We start from the raw sequence: 20,468 nt of genomic DNA on the forward strand, positions 1-20,468 counted from the left end.
AATAGCTCTGGATACAGGGACATGACTAATCCTAGGAGCCCTTCTCTGACACTGACTACTTGTGTGGCCTTAGTTTCCATGGCATAATTTCCTCATTTGTAAAAATCATTAAATAGGATGATCTCCGAGATCCCATTCAGTTCTAGAATTATGAGACTATGATTCTTTCCATGTTGGAAGAAATGTTGGCAATTCTCCAAATGTCATTTACTTGTGAGTTTGACTCTATACTCGTTATAGAGTCAGAGCTTTTTTGTGAAGAAAACGTAATTTGGTATATATTTAAGGTCTATGTCCTGGTCAAATAGCTCTGACCCAAGGAAGGTGATGAAGGTGAAGAGAGTGCTCCCATGACTCCTTTCCCTTAGCTCCTGCTGGTGGTAAAAAGTCACTTTTAGCTTATCTGTTTTGTTTGGTAGGCAATTCTTGAAGAGGGGTTTGGGAGTATGGTTGTCAGAGGAGGGACACTTAATAAAATATGCTATGGTAACACCACTTTTTCAGAGATTAGTCTTTTAGTAACCTTAGCCCTTCTTAAGTTATTGAAAAGTCATTGTAGTAAAGCAACACACTTCACACTTGAACTCTTACTCCAGAATGACTTTTATTTAATGAATAATTCTTAACAACCTTAATTTGTTGATTTCATAGCTCCTAGCAAATTATAAGAGATTCTTAACCTTTTTGTGTGTTGAATTCCTTTGTTAGTCTGGTGTGTTATATATAGACCTCTTCTTGGAATGTTTTTACATAATTGAGGGAAATGCTAGTAACAAATTTGTTGGTGCTCATTTCTGTTCAGGAAGTAGGCATTTTCTGTTTGGGATATTGGGCATTTTGACATCTTGTTTTGTTAGGTTTTAGTTTTTATGTATTTATTAATTTGGTCATAAAAAACAAAGTGGGGTGGCAGTGGGGAATGCCCACCTTTCACCACTGGTGTAAAGATTACAAGGTAAATGTTCTAGAATAGCATAATGGAATTAGAAGTCCCACTGATGTGGGCTAGCATTACACTGGACCAGTCACGTAAATTCTCAGTGTCCCCAGCAGTCCTAAGACTATAGTAGAATAGTGGCAGATCACTGTTAATGGGACCAGGGTTCCTGTATACCACTGAAGTCACATGTCTGCACCAAAATAAAAGGGTAAGTGGCTACAAGTATAGCCTGAAGTCACTGTAACAAGTGATATGAAGTAATTAATTGACAGTGCCTGGTAGACACACCTTCTTCTAATGAGTTTATAATAGAAGTAAGCAACAAAGGGAAAGTTGGATACTCAGCTTTGGGTCTTATCCCAGAGTGACTCTCCTTCCAGTTTAGTTCAATAAACCTTCTTTATACAATAATCTAGAGTTGAGAATGCTTGGCCTGGAGTGATTGTTAGTGTTGCCCACATAACTGTGTAATCTTTCTCTTCTGTCTTTATTAAATAACTTAGCATAGTACTTTCCTCCCACAAGAACCCAGTAAGAACCTAGTAGTTTGAAGCAGCACATCACTTCGAAGACTTTAGTAGAAAAACTGAAAAGTATACAGAACTGTATTATTTTACTGTACCTTAACCAGTGTTTTGTAAAAAAGGTTAAACTATTTGCAGCTCTTTATCATTTAATTGTCCACACAGCAGACAGAACGCTGGGCTTGGAATCAGGGACACTCAATCTTCAAGTACAATTTTAGACGCTTAGTAGCTTCATGACCCTGGGCAAGTCATTTAACGTGTCTGCCTAGTCCCTCATCTGTAAAATGAGCTGGAGAAGGAAATGGCAAACCACTCCAGTGTCTCTGCCAAGAAAACCCCAAGTGGGGTCATAAAGAGTCAGACACACCCGAAATGACTGAACAACAAAAATCACAATAATAAATACATAAGAGCTACAAAACAAATGGGTTTTTGACATTTGAGGGATAAAGTTGTAACAGGGGATCCAGTAGATTCTTCTGGAAGGGGCCACCTGAACTGGACTTTAACACTCTGAGTAATAATCCAGTAGGCAAAAAGGCAAAGAGGAATCAGAAGGCATTCTAGGCAAAGGGGATAGCATCTAATGCATGAGAGTATGACACATTGTTGGATGACATAGCTGACCACTTTTACTAGAGGGGAGTAGTAGGAAGGGATGATTTATGTGTGTACAAAGGGCTTTAAATGCCAGAGCCAGTCTACTCCATCTTCAGAGGACAGTTATCTATGTTTAAGAAGAATGGCTTGGTTGGAAAAGGGAAGAGAGTGCAAATGGGGAAGCCTGAAAGTATGCCTTGTACTAGAGTGGCTGTGGTGGGAATAAATAGCAGTTATTCATATTCTAAGTAACGCATATTTAGGAGGAAAATGTATATTGAATTTTAGCCATTATAACTGACTAAAATGAAACAAAGCGTCCTAGTGGTGTGACTTTGTAAACCAAAGGTTTCAAACACATGGCTATAGACCATGTGCAGCCTGCATTCCTGAGGGTAACCTAAACACCATTAAAATACGATTGCAAAATATTTAGCAAAATAAATTAATAAAAAAAAAATAGATTAACATGTGGTTTTCTAAGTCAGTATGTGGCACACCAGGATTCTTATGTATGGTTTAGTGGACCTATTTCTATTTCAGTTTGATACCACTGACTAGTCTAAATGTCCATTATCTAGAAAATTGACTTACCTAGGATATTTCATTCCCCAGTATACAGGATAGACGAAACATCTCTGTTTGGAGTTTCAGCAACTACTCACCTGGAGTGAGGAAAACTTGAATTCAAGTCCTGCCTCAGATACTCAGTGACCCTGGACAAGTCACTTAAATCCAGTTTGCCTCAGTTCCCTCCTCTGTAAAATGGGGATAATAGCTCCTGCCTTCCACCTTAAAGTACAATATAAATGATAGTTGCTATCATCATCATCATTATTAACCAGTGAAGAGTATTAGAAGAGGATTGTTTCACATTTCTTAATACTTTCCCTCAAACCGAGAATCATTTATTCTTCCTCAAATTTTCCTAGAGCATATTGTCTTGATCTTGCCTTTCCCCTAAAACTCCTTTACCTTATATTTCCTTTCTATCATCTTTAAGCATGTGGCTAACCAAGTCGTTGACAAGGACTAATTCCCTGCCTTCAAGGAGGATAGACTAGGGGGTGGCATTAGGGAAATGAAGTGTATTGAACACATACTAAGGTAAATATACTATAGGGGAAAATGTTGAGCAGCATGGAGTGAAGGATAGATCTCTAGTGCATTTCACTAGAGCAGGCATGCACGAACTGTAGACCTTGTGGCATTCTTTTGGTATAGCTCATGAGCTGAGTGTATTTTATATTTTTAAATAAAGGCTTATTGTTTTTTAAAATGTAAAAACCATTCTTAGCTCTGTAGAAACACAGCTGGCTGTAGTTTGCTGATCCCCTGCACTAGAGACATCACGCTAAATTGACATTGATCCATTAATGACTGCTCTGCAGTACGACCTAGACTTGATGAACACATGCTTATTTTTAATAATAACTGTATTGCAATATAGTTTCCTTTGCAATCCTATGCATTTTATTTTACACATTTATAATCCTTATTCTGAGTAGGGGACTTTGACACAAAAAAGATTTAAGAACCTCTACCCTAGGCTCTTCTATTAGGTTTGTAACAATTTTTCTTCTGAAATGTTGATGAATCCTTATTTCTTATAATCCTATTGTTTATCCAAGGATTTCATTAGTACTTCCTGGGAATTTTTCTTTAAAAGTGTGAAAAAGAGCTGGGTGGAGCTTTTAGGATTTGAAAAGGAAAACAGATGGGCCATTTTCTTAGGTCACTTTTCTCCCACTTCTGAATTGCTGTCATCTCCCCACCACATCTGGACCTCATACCCAGTCTCTCCATTGGAATATCTCCTGTGCCTTGAAGCTAAAAGAAAAAAAAAATCAACCTACCTACTTGGTAGGTAAGAGTAGAATTTAGGGAAGTTTTTGCAGGAATTGACTTTAAGGAACCTCTCTTTTGTAGAAGAAAAAGCTACAGGTCCTAGAAGCAAAATGACATGGCCAAGGTCTCATGTAGTATTCTCAATCTGCTAAGATTTTAGCCATCACACCTATCTGCCATTTTTTACACCTGTCTTCCTTTACATTCCTACTACAGCTAGGTCCTGAATAGTGTACATTATGAGTCCCTGAAGTGGCCACATGCATTTGGAATCTACATTATTAAAAGCTATATTTATGTGAAATTTGGTAGTTATCTCCAGCCCAAGGGAAATATGCAATGTGGATTTGAGTAATCTTCAGGGGATTCATTATGAGCCCTAATGGAACCAGGCTGTAATTTGAAATATTACATTGATGCATAGTTCTAAGGAGAGGTATCAAGAGGTAGTGGATAGAAAGCCAGAACCAGAAAGACTCAGGTTCTTCATTCAAGTTCTACTTTAATCAATCAACAAACATTCATTAATTACCTAATACCAAGTAGAAGCACACAAATGCAGTAAGTGAAAATCCCCACTCGAAAGGGGGATAGTAACAAGTACACATATACATATTGTTAGTACACATAAAAAGTACTTCTATATACATTTATTTATTTTTTTATTTTTAGATTTCAACATTCATTTCCACAAAATTTTGATTTCCAATTTTTCTCCTCATCTCTCCTGTCCCCCCACCGCATAATACCTTGCATTCTGATAACTCCTTCCTTCAATGTATCCTCCCTTCTATCACCCCGCGCGCTTACCTTATCCCCATCTTCTCTCTTTTCTTATAGGGTAAGATAAATTTCTATACCCTATTACCTGTATTTCTTATTTCCCAGTTATATGCAATAGCAATTCTCAACATTCATTTCTAATACTTTGAATTCCAGCTTCTCTCTTTCCCTCCCTCCCTCCGCATCCCCAATGAGAGGGCAAGCAATTTAGTACAGGCTATATATGTGTAGTTTTGCAGAAGACTTCCATAATAGTCATGTTGTGTAAGACTAACTATACAATCCTCCATCCTACCCTGTTCCCCCCTTTTTTTTCTATTCTCTCATTTGACCTTATCCCTTCCCAAAAGTGTTTACTTCTAGTTGTTCCCTTCTCCCATTTGCCCTCCCTTCTATCATCTCCATCACCCCACTTGTCCTCTTCTCCCCTACTTTCCTGTAGTATAAGATAGATGTTCATACCAACTTTAATGAGCATGTTATTCCCTCCTTAAGCCATATGTGAAGAGAGTAAGCTTCACTTTCCCCCTCTCATCTCTTCCTTTTCTCCTCCATTGAACAAGATTTTTCTTATCTCTTTTATGAGTGATAGTTTGCCCCATTCCATTTCTCCCTTTCTCCTCCTAATATTTTCCTCTCTCACCCCTTAATTTTATTATATTTTTTTTTATGGATATCATCTCTTCTGATTCAACTTAACCTGTACTCTGTGTGTGTGTGTGTGTGTGTGTGTGTGTGTGTGTGTGTGTGTGTGTGTGTGTGTGTGTGTGTGTGTACAGGGACACACTCCCTTCACCTCCCCAAATACTGAGAAAAGTCTCAAGAGTTACAGATATTATCTTTCCATGTAGGAATGTAAACAGTTCAGCTTTAGGAAGTCCTTTATGATTTCTCTTTCCTTTTTGCCTTTTCATGCTTCTCTTGATTCTTATGTTTAAAAGTCAAATTTTCTATTCAGTTCTGGTCTTTTCATCATGAATGCTTGAAAATCCTCTGTATCATTGAATGACCATTTATTCCCTTGATGTATTATACTGGGTATAGTGCTGGGTAGGTGATTCTTGGTTTTAATCCCAGTTCCTTTGACTTCTGGAATATCCTATTCCAAGACCTTCAGTCCCTTAATGTTGAAGCTGCCAGACCTGTGTTATCCTGATTGTATTTCCACAACACTCAAATTGTTTCTTTCTAGCTGCTTGCAGTATTTTCTCCTTGACCTAGGAACTCTGAAATTTGGCCACAATATTCCTAGGAGTTTCACTTTTCGGGTCTCTTTCAGGAGGTGATTGGTGGATTCTTTCAGTATTTATTTTGCCCTCTGGTTCTAGAATATCAGGGCAGTTTTCCTTGATAATTTCATGAAAAATAATGTCTAGGCCCTTTTTTTGATCGTGGCTTTCAGGTAGTCCCATAATTTTTAAATTGTCTCTTCTGGATCTATTTTCCACGTCAGTTGTTTTTCCAGTGAGATGTTTCACATTATCTTCTGTTTTTTCAATCTTTTGGTTTTGTTTTTTAACTTCTTGGTTTATCTCATAGTCATTAGCTTCCCTGAGTTCCAGTCTTTCTTTTAAAGAACTATTTTGTTCAGTGACCTTTTGAACTTTCTTTTCCATTTGGCTAATTCTGCTTTTTAAAGCCTCCTTCTCATTGGCTTTTTGGACCTCTTTTTCCAATTGAGTTAGCCTCTTTTTAAAGCTGTTACTTTCCTCAGCATTTTTTTGGTTCTCCTTTAGCAAGCTGCTGACTCGCTTTTCAAGCTCTACTGTGCTTGAACCCATTTCATATTCATTTTGGAAGTACTGCAGTCAGAAGCCTTGACTTCCTGAGACATTATGCCTTGTTCTTCCTCATCCAAAAAGATGGAAGGAGACACCTGTTCACCAAGAAAGTAACCTTCTATGGTCTTATTTTTTTCCCCCTTTTTTGGGCATTTTCCCAGCCAGTTACTTGACTTTTGAATCCTTTGTCAAGGGGAGGGTCCTAGTGTTCCTCCTCTTCCCAGTACCGTGCTGAAGGCTGAGATCCAGATCAGCTGCTTAACTCCCCCAGGGGCTTTGGGTGGGGACAGGGCTGCCACGGAGGGCTGAGGTTCAGATCAGCTGCTCAGTTCCCTCAGAGGCTTTAAGCTAAGCTTCCTGGACAATGGACCCAGGTTGCCTCCATGGCTACTGAAGTTGCCCACTGCTGCTGCTGCCACTTCTGCTGGGAGGACCCCGCTTCCCCCTCACCCAGCTGGGGTAGCCCTCCCACACTGACCTTTGGAGCTTTCTTTGTCGCTTGTGGGTTGAGGTGTCTGGTACCCTCCCTGCTGGGAATTCTGCCCCAGAGATCTGTTCAGATCCTGTTCCTCCCAGTGCCGCACAACCAGGGCTGGGTTCCACTCCGCTCAGCATCCCATTTGATAAGACTTTTCCTGTCAGCATTTCAAGTTACCTTTGGCTGGAAACCTCTTTCACTCTTTTGTTCTGTGGCTTCTGCTGCTCTCGAATTTGTTGAGAGTCATTTTTTACAGGTATTTTGTGGGCTGTGGGGGAAGTGCTAGAGTATACGCATCTTTCTACTCCACCATCTTGACTCCACCCCCATATGCATTTGTACGTATACAAAATAAAGAGAATCACAAAATTATGAAATACAAAGTAGTTCTGGAATATGGTCTTTCAGTTGGGGATAGTTAAGAAAGGCTATGTATAAAAAGTGATGCTTAAGTTGTATCTTAAAGGAGGAAAGAGATTAAGTGAGGGGAGGGGGTGAGAAGGAGAGTTCATTGCAGGCACAGGAGACAACCAAAGCAAAGGCATGGAGGTAGGATCCAGAGTGTGAACAGTCCAGCTTGTCTGGACTGTCCAGTGTAAGAAGAGTAGCAATGAATATAAGGCTGGGAAGTTATGTTGGGGTCAAGCTGTGAAGAGCTTTGAAAACTAATAGAGGAGTTTATATTTTATCCTAGAAGTAATAGAGAGCCACTGCACTTGGAGTTCTATGAGTAGAATAGGGGCATTTTTATCAGCGGGGGATCTGGGGGGTGCATTAGATAGTGCACTGGACCTGGAGTTCAGATTCAGCCTCAGATAGTTAGTATAGCTGTGTGACCCTTGGCATGTCATTTAACCTCTGTTAGCCTTGGTTTTCTCATCTGTAAAATGAAGACGCACTGGAGAAGGAAATGGCCAACCATTCCAGCATCCTTTCTAAGAAAACCCCATGCGGCTGCGTAGAGTTGGATATGATTGACCAAATAACAGCAACAAAAGTCTTTGGCATCAGTGCTTAGGAGGTTTCTTGTAATACTTGAGGCAGAGAGAACAAATAGAGGAGCTATTGGAATGAGTTAGATAAGAGGGGGTTTGAACTAAGGAGATGTGTGAGTAGAGAGAAAGGGTCAAATGTGAGACATGCTCTGAAATTTGGAAAGATCTGACCACTGATTATATTTGTTGAGTGAGGAATTCATTATAATGCTAAGATTAGTGCCTCTGACATGTGCTGATTGTGTGATCCTGGACAAGTCACTTAATTTCTTAGTTCTCTTTGCAACTCTCCAAGCCTATAACATTTATGATAAAGAGAGTTTGCTCACGGGGAAGAGATCCCTACATTGGCAAAATCACAGGTCAGGTCTAAGCCCCACCCCTATTCCAGTAATGCAAATGGCAAATGGCAATTTCCAATTTACTCAAAGAAGAATCTGCCTGTTATCCTATTATGTGTATAGTACCAGGCTGTAAACCTCAGAGAAGCATTTTCTGTGTACTTAATGAAAAAGTACAATACAAAAGCTGTGAATTATGAAGAGAAACCTTTACAGGTCACTAAAGGAATTATTTATAATATCTAAGATGGATGTAAAAGTTTGTCAGTAACTGTTGTGTTGTATTTTTTTAGGCTAATCCACCAGGTGTATTGGCTCTTTTGGATGAAGAGTGCTGGTTTCCTAAAGCTACTGACAAGACCTTTGTGGAAAAACTGGTTCAAGAGCAAGGCACGCACTCCAAGTTCCAAAAACCCCGACAACTGAAAGACAAGGCAGATTTTTGTATTATTCATTATGCAGGAAAGGTAAGAGTTATATATAGTTAGATTTTTCTTAAATTTGTGTTGTATCAAATGTTTTACTTCAGTAGAAAATTTGAAACCATTTTTTTTTAGGAGTGTGACACAGAATGAAAATGTAAATGTGTTCATGTTCTAATTGGTATTTAGAGAAATGACTGTATGGATTCCATGCTGTTTAAAACAACCCAGAATTCCATTTAGTCTATTTCTTAGCTCCATCTTAAAGTTTTTTAGTTTAGTTTTAAATTTTTTTTTATTTCATCTAGCCAGTCTTACCTCTTACTTTTCTTACAGGTGGACTATAAGGCTGATGAATGGCTGATGAAGAACATGGACCCTCTGAATGACAACGTAGCTACCCTTTTACACCAGTCATCAGACAGATTTGTCGCAGAGCTTTGGAAAGATGGTAAGAAATGCATAAACTTTTTCCTGTCCATTCATTTATGATCTGGTACTTGTAATTCACTTAATTGGAATCATCAATTTCAGTTTTTCTGATAGTCTGCCTTTATATAGTTATAAATAGAAGCTGCTTCTCTCCCTAGAGCAGGGCTGCCGTTTTAACGGGATTTGTCCATCTTAAAGATTATTCAGCTTAAGAAATAAATAAAATATTTAGAAAATTGGGCTCATACCTGGTTTTCTGGTAAGGATGAATTGTGTTACAGGAGAAAATTAGATACTTAAAATAATAGGATAAGAGCTGAAATGGACCTTAGAAATCTAATCCAATCATTTCCAGGACCCAGAGTCATAGACAGCTGTAAAAAATGATCCTCACTTTGTACCATGGCTATTCTACATTAGCACACAAAGACAGAAAAGTGCTCTAGTCATTCATAGTTTAAAGTCGTTTCCCTCAGATTTGTGCCTTTTCAGATTTTGCATATTAGAAAATTGAGGTGAGACTACTTGAAGCTCTGAGCACCTGTTTGGTGCAAGGGTGCACAGTGACTGGCAAAGCAACCAGTGAATGCCCTGTATCAACATCTACTCCTCTTATTTCTGGCCCTTGCTCTGCTTTTGTTCTTGGAAATCTCTGCTACAGATTTATTTAATTTGTTTTCATAAGTGAGTACAATTGTTTTTGTCATTTGGGCCCTCAACCTAGTATAGTCCATGCTCCCAAGAGTACAAGTAAACAGAAATTACCTGTACTATACTATCTCTGCTACTCAAAGCCTGCCATTCACTTGTCTTCATTGCCTCTGAGTTCTCTCTTATTTCCTTGCTATTTGTGGTGGAACTCTGGGGACTCTCCTTTATTCTGAATGTGTCTGCCATGCCCCAACTTTGTCTCAAGCTTGCCATTAGGAAAGCACCTCCAGAGCCCAGAAATCTTTCCAGACCCTTTCTCAGATGCCAAGGAATAAAGAGGTAAGAGAAAATACAACTGAGAGGAAGCAGAAATAGGCACATGTAGCAAATGAAAAAGTAAAGGGAAGAAAGGAGAGAGATACAGTGAACCAGTATGGCTTTCTGGGTGAGGGCCTGCTGTCCCAAGAAACAAATTCTTTCAAGAGCAGGATGTCTTTTGCAATGTATATGTGAAAGGTATCATGAAGGTAATTGTTTATAAGTACTTGGGCCTGCAAGGGAATGAGGGTGATTGTAGAGTTAAACTCAAGTTCCAAAGAACTGGGGAGGGGAGATTGGTTTCCAACAATTAAAGCAGAAGCTTCAGTACTCTGAGGCATTAAATGAAAGTTGTTCGTTGTTGCTGGGTAACAAACAGTATTCTGAAGTGAATTCAGTCTGTAGGGCCACGTGAGAAGTGTGGTACTCCCTTGCTTTGAACTTAGCATCAGTTTCATTACCAGGCACTATGACAAATTATGTATCCTAGTAGAAGGTGGCTCTAGGTCTTGGTGTGATCAGGGCTGTCTTAGGTGGTAGTGGACAGTCTACCACAGAGGCAGTGGCATTGCACTAAGATAAACGTGCTCAGTAGAGGAATGAAATGCTCACTCAGTCATTCAGCAGAAGTGTTTGTTGTATGCCTACTGTAAGTGGCTCTCTGGCTTACTGGATACATTTGGCCTAGAAGCCAAGAACATGTGAGTTTAAATCCTACCTACCAGCTATATGTATTTCCCTGGGTAGGTCATTCAGTGTTTCAAACAGCTCTCAAAGGCTTAAGTTTCAAAAAAGTTGCCACCTTTTATTCGTAGAGGATTTTTCTTCACCCATAATATCCTTAGACCCATGAAATCACAGATCCATTTCTCTCCTACTATATGTATCCTTGTGCAGGATACATATTTATAAGGCAACACACATGCCTGTATTAAACAGTAACATAGAATAAGGGCATATATTTGATAACAGATAAGGAAATGAAAGCTCAGACCTGAATTGATCAGGAAGAAGCTGACATTTGGTCAGTCAAGTCTTGAAATGACAGCTGATTTTGACAGGGGAATATGTGAATTTATTCATTCCAGGCAGAACAGGAGTAAAGATGGGAAATCAAAATGCATATTTGGATAGGTTCCAGGTAGATTTGGAGTGATAGGATGTAGGTTTGACTCCACTTAAGCTCTATAGGTTATAGAATGAATGAAATGGACTAGATGATGTCTAAATCCTTTGGCTGGAGCATAGGGTCTTTTTTGAGGAGTAATAGTAAGGGTTTTGGTTCCCAGGGAAAGGATTATGAACTTCAATCACTAGGTAATAAGGAATTACTTGAAATATTGTGATTTTATCTGTGTATAAGGAATGTATATGAAGGATGGAAAGTGAGTACAAATGGGAAAACTTAAAAGACTATTGTAATGAACCTAAACTAGGGTGATAACATGAGAATTTTACTAATAATGAGATGGATGGTAAAAGATCTTGCTGAGGTAAAATTTATACAACTTGAGAGGTGAGGAAAAAGAAAGAGTGAAAAATTTCTAATATGAGAGGTAGGATGAATGGTGAGGCCACTGCTAGAAATGAGGAAGTAAGGAAGTACAGGTCTGGGGGAAAAATAAGTCAAGGTTTGCATGTGTTGAGTTGAGTAGGACGTTCAGGTAGAGATGTTCTGTAGACAGTTGGAGATGAAAACAAGATCAGAGCAAGAAATATCAGATGGAGAATCATCAATGTAGAGGTGAAAGTTCAGCCATGGGAGTGATCAAGTTTGCGGAGGGACAAAATGTAAAGAGGGAAGAGAAGAGTCTTGAAGACTGAACTTAATGTTCATCTTAAAGAGGAAAAACAGACAAAAAGGAGTTGAAAAAAAGTTGCTTATGGGAGTTACTGCTCATTCTGATATGTACCTTCATTAACTTTATACTACAGGGACTGTACAGTACCCTGAAGGAGGCAGATATGTATCCTAGCACCTTACTGAGAGAATGTGAAGAAATCTTCTGGTCCGCAGGCAGTGGGCCTACCACTAATATGATAGGTGACTGAGTTAGAGGAAATGGACATTTTTTGGAAAAAGAATTGTCTTCTTTTCCCTCCCTCCTACCCTTCCCACCTCCCTGTCACCTATAGCTAGGTAGGGACAACTCTTTTGAAAATGGTTAATTCCCCCAGAACCCATTTAATTATCCATTCTCTCTGGACCAGAGGAGTTCCCTGTATTTTCTTGCAAATCAGTTATGTAACCTACGTTGGCTTTTGGGGGGACATCCTTTCCACAGTTCCCAGTTTCATAGACAAGTTGACTTCCCAGAGTTAGTCTGATTATAAGAGTTCTGGGGGAACCACTGAAGAGTCGGCATTGACTTTCTCTTATGCTATTTGCTAGGGCCCTCACCAGTATGCTTCCCCCCATCAAGATTATCAATTGAGTATTATCAGCCAGCCTTAAGTAACTTTTAGAAAGGAATATTTACTAAGGTAGTCTATTGAGGACAGTTCCCAAAAACATCTGTGCCACAGTCTCCCAAAGATTTGTACAAAGTACAGGACAGTGGGCAAGTTCAGGGAGCAAAGGAGTGAGTGACATAGTTCATGGTTGCTGGAAGTCTTTTTTCCATCATGGAGCATCCAAGAAACGCCCTTTAAGTATGGTCTTGTCTCTTTGCTGATTGACATAGGAGTCCATTCTGCCCTTGGCTCCTGAAGATTTACACACTGCTTCCTGCTAATCAATTGAGGACACAGTTTAGGTCCCTGATGGGAAGATGGAAAGTCCATTATACTCAGAACCATGGTTTCACTTCATCTGATGGCTCTCAAAGACTGCACGCTTAGTCTGAGGTCTTTTGATTAAGAAGTGTTCTCATCTAGTTAAAATATCAAAGCTAATAGAGATAAAGTAGGACAGGGTATTTTTAAGCCCATCTTCCTTTAAAGATTCTATTTGGACTATTTCACACATTGTAGTTTTATCAGCTTGAAGAGATAATTCGTCAAATTTACCAGATGCTCCTCTGATTAACTCTGTCCTGTTCCTCTCCCCTCATACACACACACACACACACACACACACACACACACACACACTCACTCTCTCTCTCTCTCTGTCTCTCTCTCTCTCTCTCTCTCTCTCTCTCTCTCTCTCTCTCTCTCTCTCTCTCTCCCTCTCCCTCTCCCTCTCCCTCTCCCTCTCCCTCTCCATACACACTTAACAAAGTTATTAGAGTGTTACGAGGTGAACCTGGAGAATTTGGGTGTTTTGAAATTAAAGCAGTGTGTATACACAGGGAACTTTATGGTGGTCCACAGTGTCACACAGAAGTAAAGGATAAAGAGAATTTTGAAACATCTTCGAATTTTGTGATTAGAAACCTATTGGTGACCTTTTGAGTGAAGTAGTTTTTGTAGAGTGATGGAAATAGTAAAAGCTTACTAAACTCTCACTGTTGTGATCAGCACTACACATGCAATAAAGGACAAAGGCATGGTCCCTACTCTCATAATTTAATGGGGGAGAAAACATGCAAAATATATATGGTGTAAATGGAAAGTAATTGCAGAGGGAAGCCTTTAGTAGTAGGGAGAAATACGGAAGGCTTCCTGAAGAAGTCCTGTGAATGAAGATGGGAGGCACAAATCCAGGCATGAAGAGAAAACCAGTGAGAAGGTATCAAGCTAGAAGATGGAGGGTTGTGTTTGAAGGACAGCACGAAGATCAGGGTCACTGTTTAAAAAAATGTTAAGGGGAGTAAAGTACGAGGATGTTGGAAAGGCTTTAAAAGCCAAATGATGATTTTATATTTGATCCTAAAGGTGGAAGAGACTTACTAGAGTTCATTGATTTGAAGGGACCACATAGTCAGAGTTTCACTTCAGGAAAATCACTTTGTCAAACTGATTGAGGTTGGAATAGTATGGGGAGACCTCTCCAAAGGCTTGTGCAGTAGTCTAGGCTTAGGGTGTTGAGGACCTGTGCCATGGTGTCAACTGTATGAGCAGAGAGAATGAAATGAGACATTTTGTGACAAAAGGTGACATTTTGTAAAGGTATATATGGCCATATATTGGACAGATGAGTTGAGTGCTAATGAAGAGTCTGAGAACATACTGGTACTTTTGAGAGTAAAAGGGGAGGTATTTGGGAGAAAATAATAAATATTATTTCAGACATACAGAATCCAAGGCATGAGGAGAGAATAGCTAGTGAGGACATGGATGTATTCAGTATAGACAACTTTCCTGAGAAATTTGGAGTTGAAGGGAAGGTAAGACATAGCATGATACCTCATTGTTTGTAGATAGATGGGAGCCAGTGAAATTGAAGGTGCATGAAAACTGGAGATTGCAAGAGTAAAGTCCTGAAAGGAGGGTAGATGGTTTGGAATAGGAAAAACTTGTGTTTTCTGAGACAGGAAGGAAAGGGGAGAAATTAAAGGAGTTGAAGGAGTTTCTACTGGGTGGGCTCAGTTTTGTGAAATATGAGACCATCATTTGCTTGAAGCATGTGAGTTAGAAGTGAAATTAGATACTTGTTTGGAAGAATTTTAGTTCCTCTATTGGTAGTGAATCAGAGAAAGTGGAGGCAAGAAGAGTGTGAGAATGCAGAACTTTAGAGTTTAACATCTTGGGGGTAGTACAGTTCTGTGAGGCAGTGAGGTTTAAGATGTGATTGAACCACTACTTGGCCAAAGTTGAATGAGGAATGACTGACTGTTGGAATTGAGAAGACTGAAAAATTATGTGGTAAGGGTGTTCAGTGTTCTTAGTGATGATCCATCTAATTCTCCAAATAGCGTAAGGGATTCTCTAGCTGAAAGTAACCTGAAAGATAATCTCTTCTTTCATTTTTACAGAAGATGGGGTAAAAAAGGAAGATATATGAGCCTTATCATTACCAGTGAAAATGGAAAGAAATTTTAAAATATGAGAAGAGATTCAGGTGGAAACTGGTCCTTTGATACCTTAAAAAGTTGTTTTCTATTATGGTTGGCATTCTTTCTCATGAAAAGAAAAATAAACATTTGAAATTATTGGCAACATCAAACTATAATTTAGAGGATCTAGATTCTACTCCTAATTCTGACTTTGAAGTATATTTTCCTAGGAATAAAAAAGATCATGAGGGCAGAGACGTTATTTTGTATTTTCTCAGAGAGGCTATTTTAGGTTCATCAAAGGTTCTGTAGTTTATTCTGTAAGTTTTTACTGAGCACTTATACTAAACTAGTTTTTAAGATCCTGAGGGGAATACAAAGAAATGTGACAGAATCAGTGCTTCTAGTATCTTACAATGGCACTTCTAAGTTAATATACTCTTAGGTGAAAAATTTGAGGCTAACCCTGCCTCTGAACTTCCCTGAATGATCTCCATCCTGTTTCTCCTTTCTTATAGTACCATGCTGTCACTAACCTGATATTATCCACTGGCAGCATCAAGGCTTTAAGCAATAGTAGTTTCAGAGCATCTGCTATTTGCAAGGCACAGTTTTAGGGATCAACATCTATAGTCAAAATTGAAGAAATTTTGAAGTGAAAAGCAGAAAGTACCTGACTTGGCCACAGTCACCAAGGGACTCAGTGCAAATACTGAATTTGGCTTGTATGCATAAATTCATTTGAAGTCTGAGATTTGGATAGTTTTTGAAGGATGAAGAATTTTTCTTAGGGAAATATTTTAAATGACTTGACCTCAGAAAACAGAGGTGAGTTGGGATGGATGAAACTTTTTTTCTGACATAAAAACTAGAAAACTACATAATTTCTCTTTTTGCACTGCACTTAAATGTACAAGGGAAAAAGGTAAGTTAACTCTAAAGATAACTTAATTACCTTGTGAGGATATGTTAACAGTGAGTATAAAGCATTTAAGCTAGCTTTAAACCCTCGTGTTTTCTTCTGAAACAGAGATTGTATTCGGGTTTTCCAGATTTTTCTGAAGGTTAAATAAGGAGAAATAAGATTCATTGGTGGCAGCCCTGCCCTAGAGATATAATGCCCCCCTGCCTATGTATGTTTTCAAATACTCTCACATGCAGTTTTGGGGATTCGTTTTTGAACACAGATTTCTTTTATGAGCTGACAGTTTTATCCCTTAATCCACATTATTATCCCTTAAAGTTCTTGTCTATAGACATTTCATGAAATGTACTTTGACTTATGAGACATTTTCATGAATAATTATGTGATTGGTAGCTATTTGAAAAGTATTCAGCTTCATTGGAAAATTCATATCTGCTACTTTGTAGATTTTTAACAGTATGGTACAGTAGCATTTCCTTTGAATTTCACTTTATTATAGTTGTCTGCATGCCATTATCACCAACATTTACAAATTTCCTATTGACATAATTAAAGCAACACATTTATATAAAATAAGCTGATTTTTACATTCATTTTAGTCCCTTAAGTTACTATAACTTTTCCTCATTTGTAAGCAACATAGTGTTTATAAATTAGTCTTATTACATAAATAACTCTAACAATATTCACTATCAATATCACACCATTCACTCATAAGGGGGAAAAAAACTTAATAAAAGTTGACAAATACTGATCTTGATATGTATGTACAGAGTCTGGAATCAACTTTCTTCCACCTTACTATCCTTTCCAGTAAATTCAGCCACCCTCAGATTCATCAGAGTGGCAATGATGAAGAGAGAGTGAAAAGAAAGCTGGCCTTGAATCCAGGAAAGACTTGGGTTCTGACTCCAACACACTGGTTGTGTGGCTCCCTGGGCAAGTCACTTAACCTCTCTGTGCTCTAGGCAGCTCTTTAAGACTGTGAGCTGAAGAGAAGGTCCTGACCTAGACTGATAGAGGAAGTTTCTTTACTTGGAAGTTCCGGGTAAAGATCGAGGATGTCAAAGTTCTTATCTTTTAGATTCATCAGATTTAATTATTCTATGAAGAACCCTGTCCAAATGTGAAAATCCTATATATATTTGCATGGAATCTGTTACGGCCTAGTTATTTTTGTAACCCAGTTGCAAAGTTTACTTGTTATTTCAAATGTTCTGCGTACTAACTCAAGTGTTTTATGTATCTACTCTTCTGTCCTTCTGTTTTTTGCTGTTTCTCTGCCTTAGAGATTCAGAATATTCAGAGAGCTTCTTTCTATGACAATATTTCTGGTCTTCATGATCTACCAGGTGAATGTATAAAAACTGTAGGTCTTCTCAAAGCCAAAGGATTCTATTCCCACAGGAAAACTTTTTTTTTTTCTCCTTTTTTTGGGAGGGAGGAAATAAGGGGGTGGGAGAGGGAGGAGGAATGGGTTGTTGGTTGGGGTTGGGGGGTGGTTTGGTTACTTTTGCTCATAGGTTTGCATGATTCTTTCATTCCATGCTCTTTATACTGCCTCAAAGCTAGTGTTTGAGCGCACATTGGTTCAATTGCTACTGCCTACATTTTGCTTATTATTTTATACGCAGCTATTACAGGCCTGCAAATTAAAAGGTATGTGATTACCTTTTTGAATAGTGCCATTTTGATACACGCTTTCCAAATAATTAAACATTGATATTAGAGAGCTTTTTGGCATATTATTTACCTTTCAGCTAGTTTTAAAGTGCAGTGCTGAGGAATTTTAAGAATCTAAACAATAAAATATGGTAGACACATAGTTATTTCAGATTTTTTTTTCATGTTACCATTACATTGTAAGAATATATTTGTAATATTTAGCATGTTATAGGGAATAGAGCAAGCTTCCCAGTCAGAAAGACTTGAATTCAAGTCCTTCCCATGGTGTGTCATGATGCACACCTACTATGTGACTGTAACTGTGAAGGTCACTTAAATCTCTCATTACCCCAGGCAACTTTCTATTGTGCTGATCTGCATTTGTAATGGAGAGTTGGGAGTTCTCTAAACCAATGAAAACATAGGTCTGGTTAAAAGAGCAAAAAAGAGATCCATTTGGCTTCTTTTAGACTACTTTGAAATACTAAAACTGGGTCTAGGTTGGGGCTGCAATACTAAATGGAACTATGCTGTGTTTGAATTTGTTATGTTTGTGTTTGACTTTGTTGGGTAGAGTTCAGAATTGGTGCCTTTTATCCCTGCTTCTCTGTAGCACATCCTGATCAAGATAAGTGACATCAGGTTGCTCAGAATTAATTGTACTTCATATTTTTATATTATCTAACATACACTTACATTGATAGCGACAGTCTTTTGATGTAGGTAGTATAGTTATTATCTCCCTTTGAGTTATTGATGAAATCAAGAAAGTTAACCACTGGGAAAACAGAATTGAGTTCTTCTTGGAATGACTAGATTAAAATTTCTCAAGTGATTGAAAACATCTCAAGTCTCAAACAAAAAAGTTTCTTTATAAACATACTATTTTGTAATTAAAACCACCATTTTTCCTTGTTAATGCCATGTTCCCATCTCTGATAGCTCTTCCTTTCCTGTTCTTCAGGGGAAAGTGGGCATCAGGTGTGAAGACAAGAAATCTGACAGAAGAATTAGTTATTCTAAACAGCTCTTCTCTAGGAGAAGGGAGAGGTCCAAAACCCAAAGGATGCTGACCCCAGAGAGTAGCAGAAATCATGGGTGATGGATTAGAAAAGTTGGAAGTTGGAGATTGGTCTACTTGGGATAGCATTGTGGCTAGAGGTTTCTTAAGATATTTCTTTACCCTTAAATTCATATATCTTACCCAGAAACTCTTAGACTTTCTAGATTTATTGAAGAATTTCAGAGAGTTTAGTAACTTTTAGAAACTATAAGAAGCAGTAATATTTAGAGGGCTTGCCTTGTTGACACTTAGTATCAGTGACTATGGGCAAGCCATTTCAGTCAGTCAACAAGTATTTATTAAGTGCCTACTATGTGCCAGTCACCGTGCTAGGCATTGAAGATTCAGATACAAAGAACTGAACAATTCCTACCCAAAAGGAGATTACTATCTAATGGGATTAACATCCTCTAAGAGAAGTTGCCAGTCCACATTAATAAAGGGAGTTTCCTTATCAAAAGTTTTTATACCAGTAATTATCATTATCTTTCCCCCTAAACCTTCCCTACTACTGTTGAGGTCCCCCAAGTTCACAACATAGAAGTCATTCTGAGCTCCCCATTGTTTCTCATGTCCATGCTGTTGCCAAGGCCTGTTGACTTCACCATTGCAAAGTCTCTCAAATATGTCTTCTTCTCTTCTCTGACACTTCCCTCACTCTGGTACAGGCTCTGCTGGTCGTTCTGACTGCTTCAAGTCTCTTTTTAATCTTCTCTAGGTTTTCATGACATAGCTCTCTCTCCTCTTTATCCTCCTTCCTGTTTAATCACTCTTTGTTTCCCTTTACTGGATCATCATCTACGTAACCCACTAACCATAGTTCATACATACATACAGCCTAGAGCTGTCCTGGGTCAGTTATTTTTGTGCAGATGATTCCCAGGTCTATATTTAGCCTTAGTCTCTCTCGTGAGCACTAGTCCCGCATCACCAACTGCCTTTTGGACAAATTGATCTGGATGTCCCATTAGCATTTCCAACTCAACATGTTGAAAACAGAACCCATTATCTTTTTGCCAAAACCTTCCCATTTTCTGAATTTCTCTATTATTCTTAAGAGCATCCTCCTAGTCACTCGAGTTTGCGAAGCCTTAACACCTTACTTTTATGCCACACATCCAATTGACAGATCTTGTTGGTTCTGTCTCCAGAACATCTCTCTTGAATCCCATTCTTTTCCACTCACACTTACTATCACGTTAGGTCAAAGCCTCATTGCTTCTCATGGAACTATTGGAATAAGTTCATATTTGGTCTGTTGAAATGAATTCATATTTAGGGATCTCAAGTCTCTCCCCACTTCAATTCATCTTCAACATAGCTGGCAAGTGATTTGCCCAAAGCACCTTCTAAACTCATGAGCTCTCTAGTTTCTCTATGGTTAAAAACATAAACTCCTCTGATATTTAAAGCTCTCTGAAACCTGTCCCCTTACTACTTTTCCAGTCTTCTCACACATCACTCTCCTCAGCATACCCTGCAGTTAGTAATCATAAAGAGCCTACTCTGTGCCAAGCACTGTGCTAAGCATTGGGGATTCAAAGAAAGGAAAAAGAGAGTCTCTAATCTCGGGGAGGAGGCCACATGCAGACAGCTTTGTATGAGTGATAACCAACACAAGGAAGTGATTGGCATTGTGGGAATCAGGAAAAGCTTCTCAAGTAAGATGGGATTTTCGCTGGGACTTAAAAAAAGCCAGAAGGTAGCACAGAAGAGGGAGAACATTGCAGGGTTGGGGAGCAGGCAGAGAAAATTCCCAGAGCCAAGAGATGTAGTGTCTTCTTCATAGAATATTAAGAAGGCACCCATGTCAGCTGGC

At 38.7% G+C, this 20,468-nt stretch overlaps 1 protein-coding gene across 3 annotated transcripts in view; it reads left to right on the forward strand.

Moving 5' to 3' along the window:
- The window catches only part of MYH10 (myosin heavy chain 10), a 187,534-nt gene that overhangs the window by 93,463 nt on the left and 73,603 nt on the right, over nt 1-20,468 (forward strand). For all 3 annotated transcript variants that reach the window (XM_072641088.1, XM_072641087.1, XM_072641089.1), the window contains exons 14-15: nt 8,587-8,760; nt 9,052-9,166. In XM_072641088.1, the coding sequence (XP_072497189.1) occupies nt 8,587-8,760; nt 9,052-9,166 (289 nt within the window). The remainder of the gene's footprint in view (nt 1-8,586; nt 8,761-9,051; nt 9,167-20,468) is intronic.

The sequence above is a fragment of the Notamacropus eugenii genome, chromosome 2, assembly GCF_028372415.1.
Source record: "Notamacropus eugenii isolate mMacEug1 chromosome 2, mMacEug1.pri_v2, whole genome shotgun sequence".
Lineage (NCBI taxonomy): Eukaryota > Metazoa > Chordata > Mammalia > Diprotodontia > Macropodidae > Notamacropus > Notamacropus eugenii.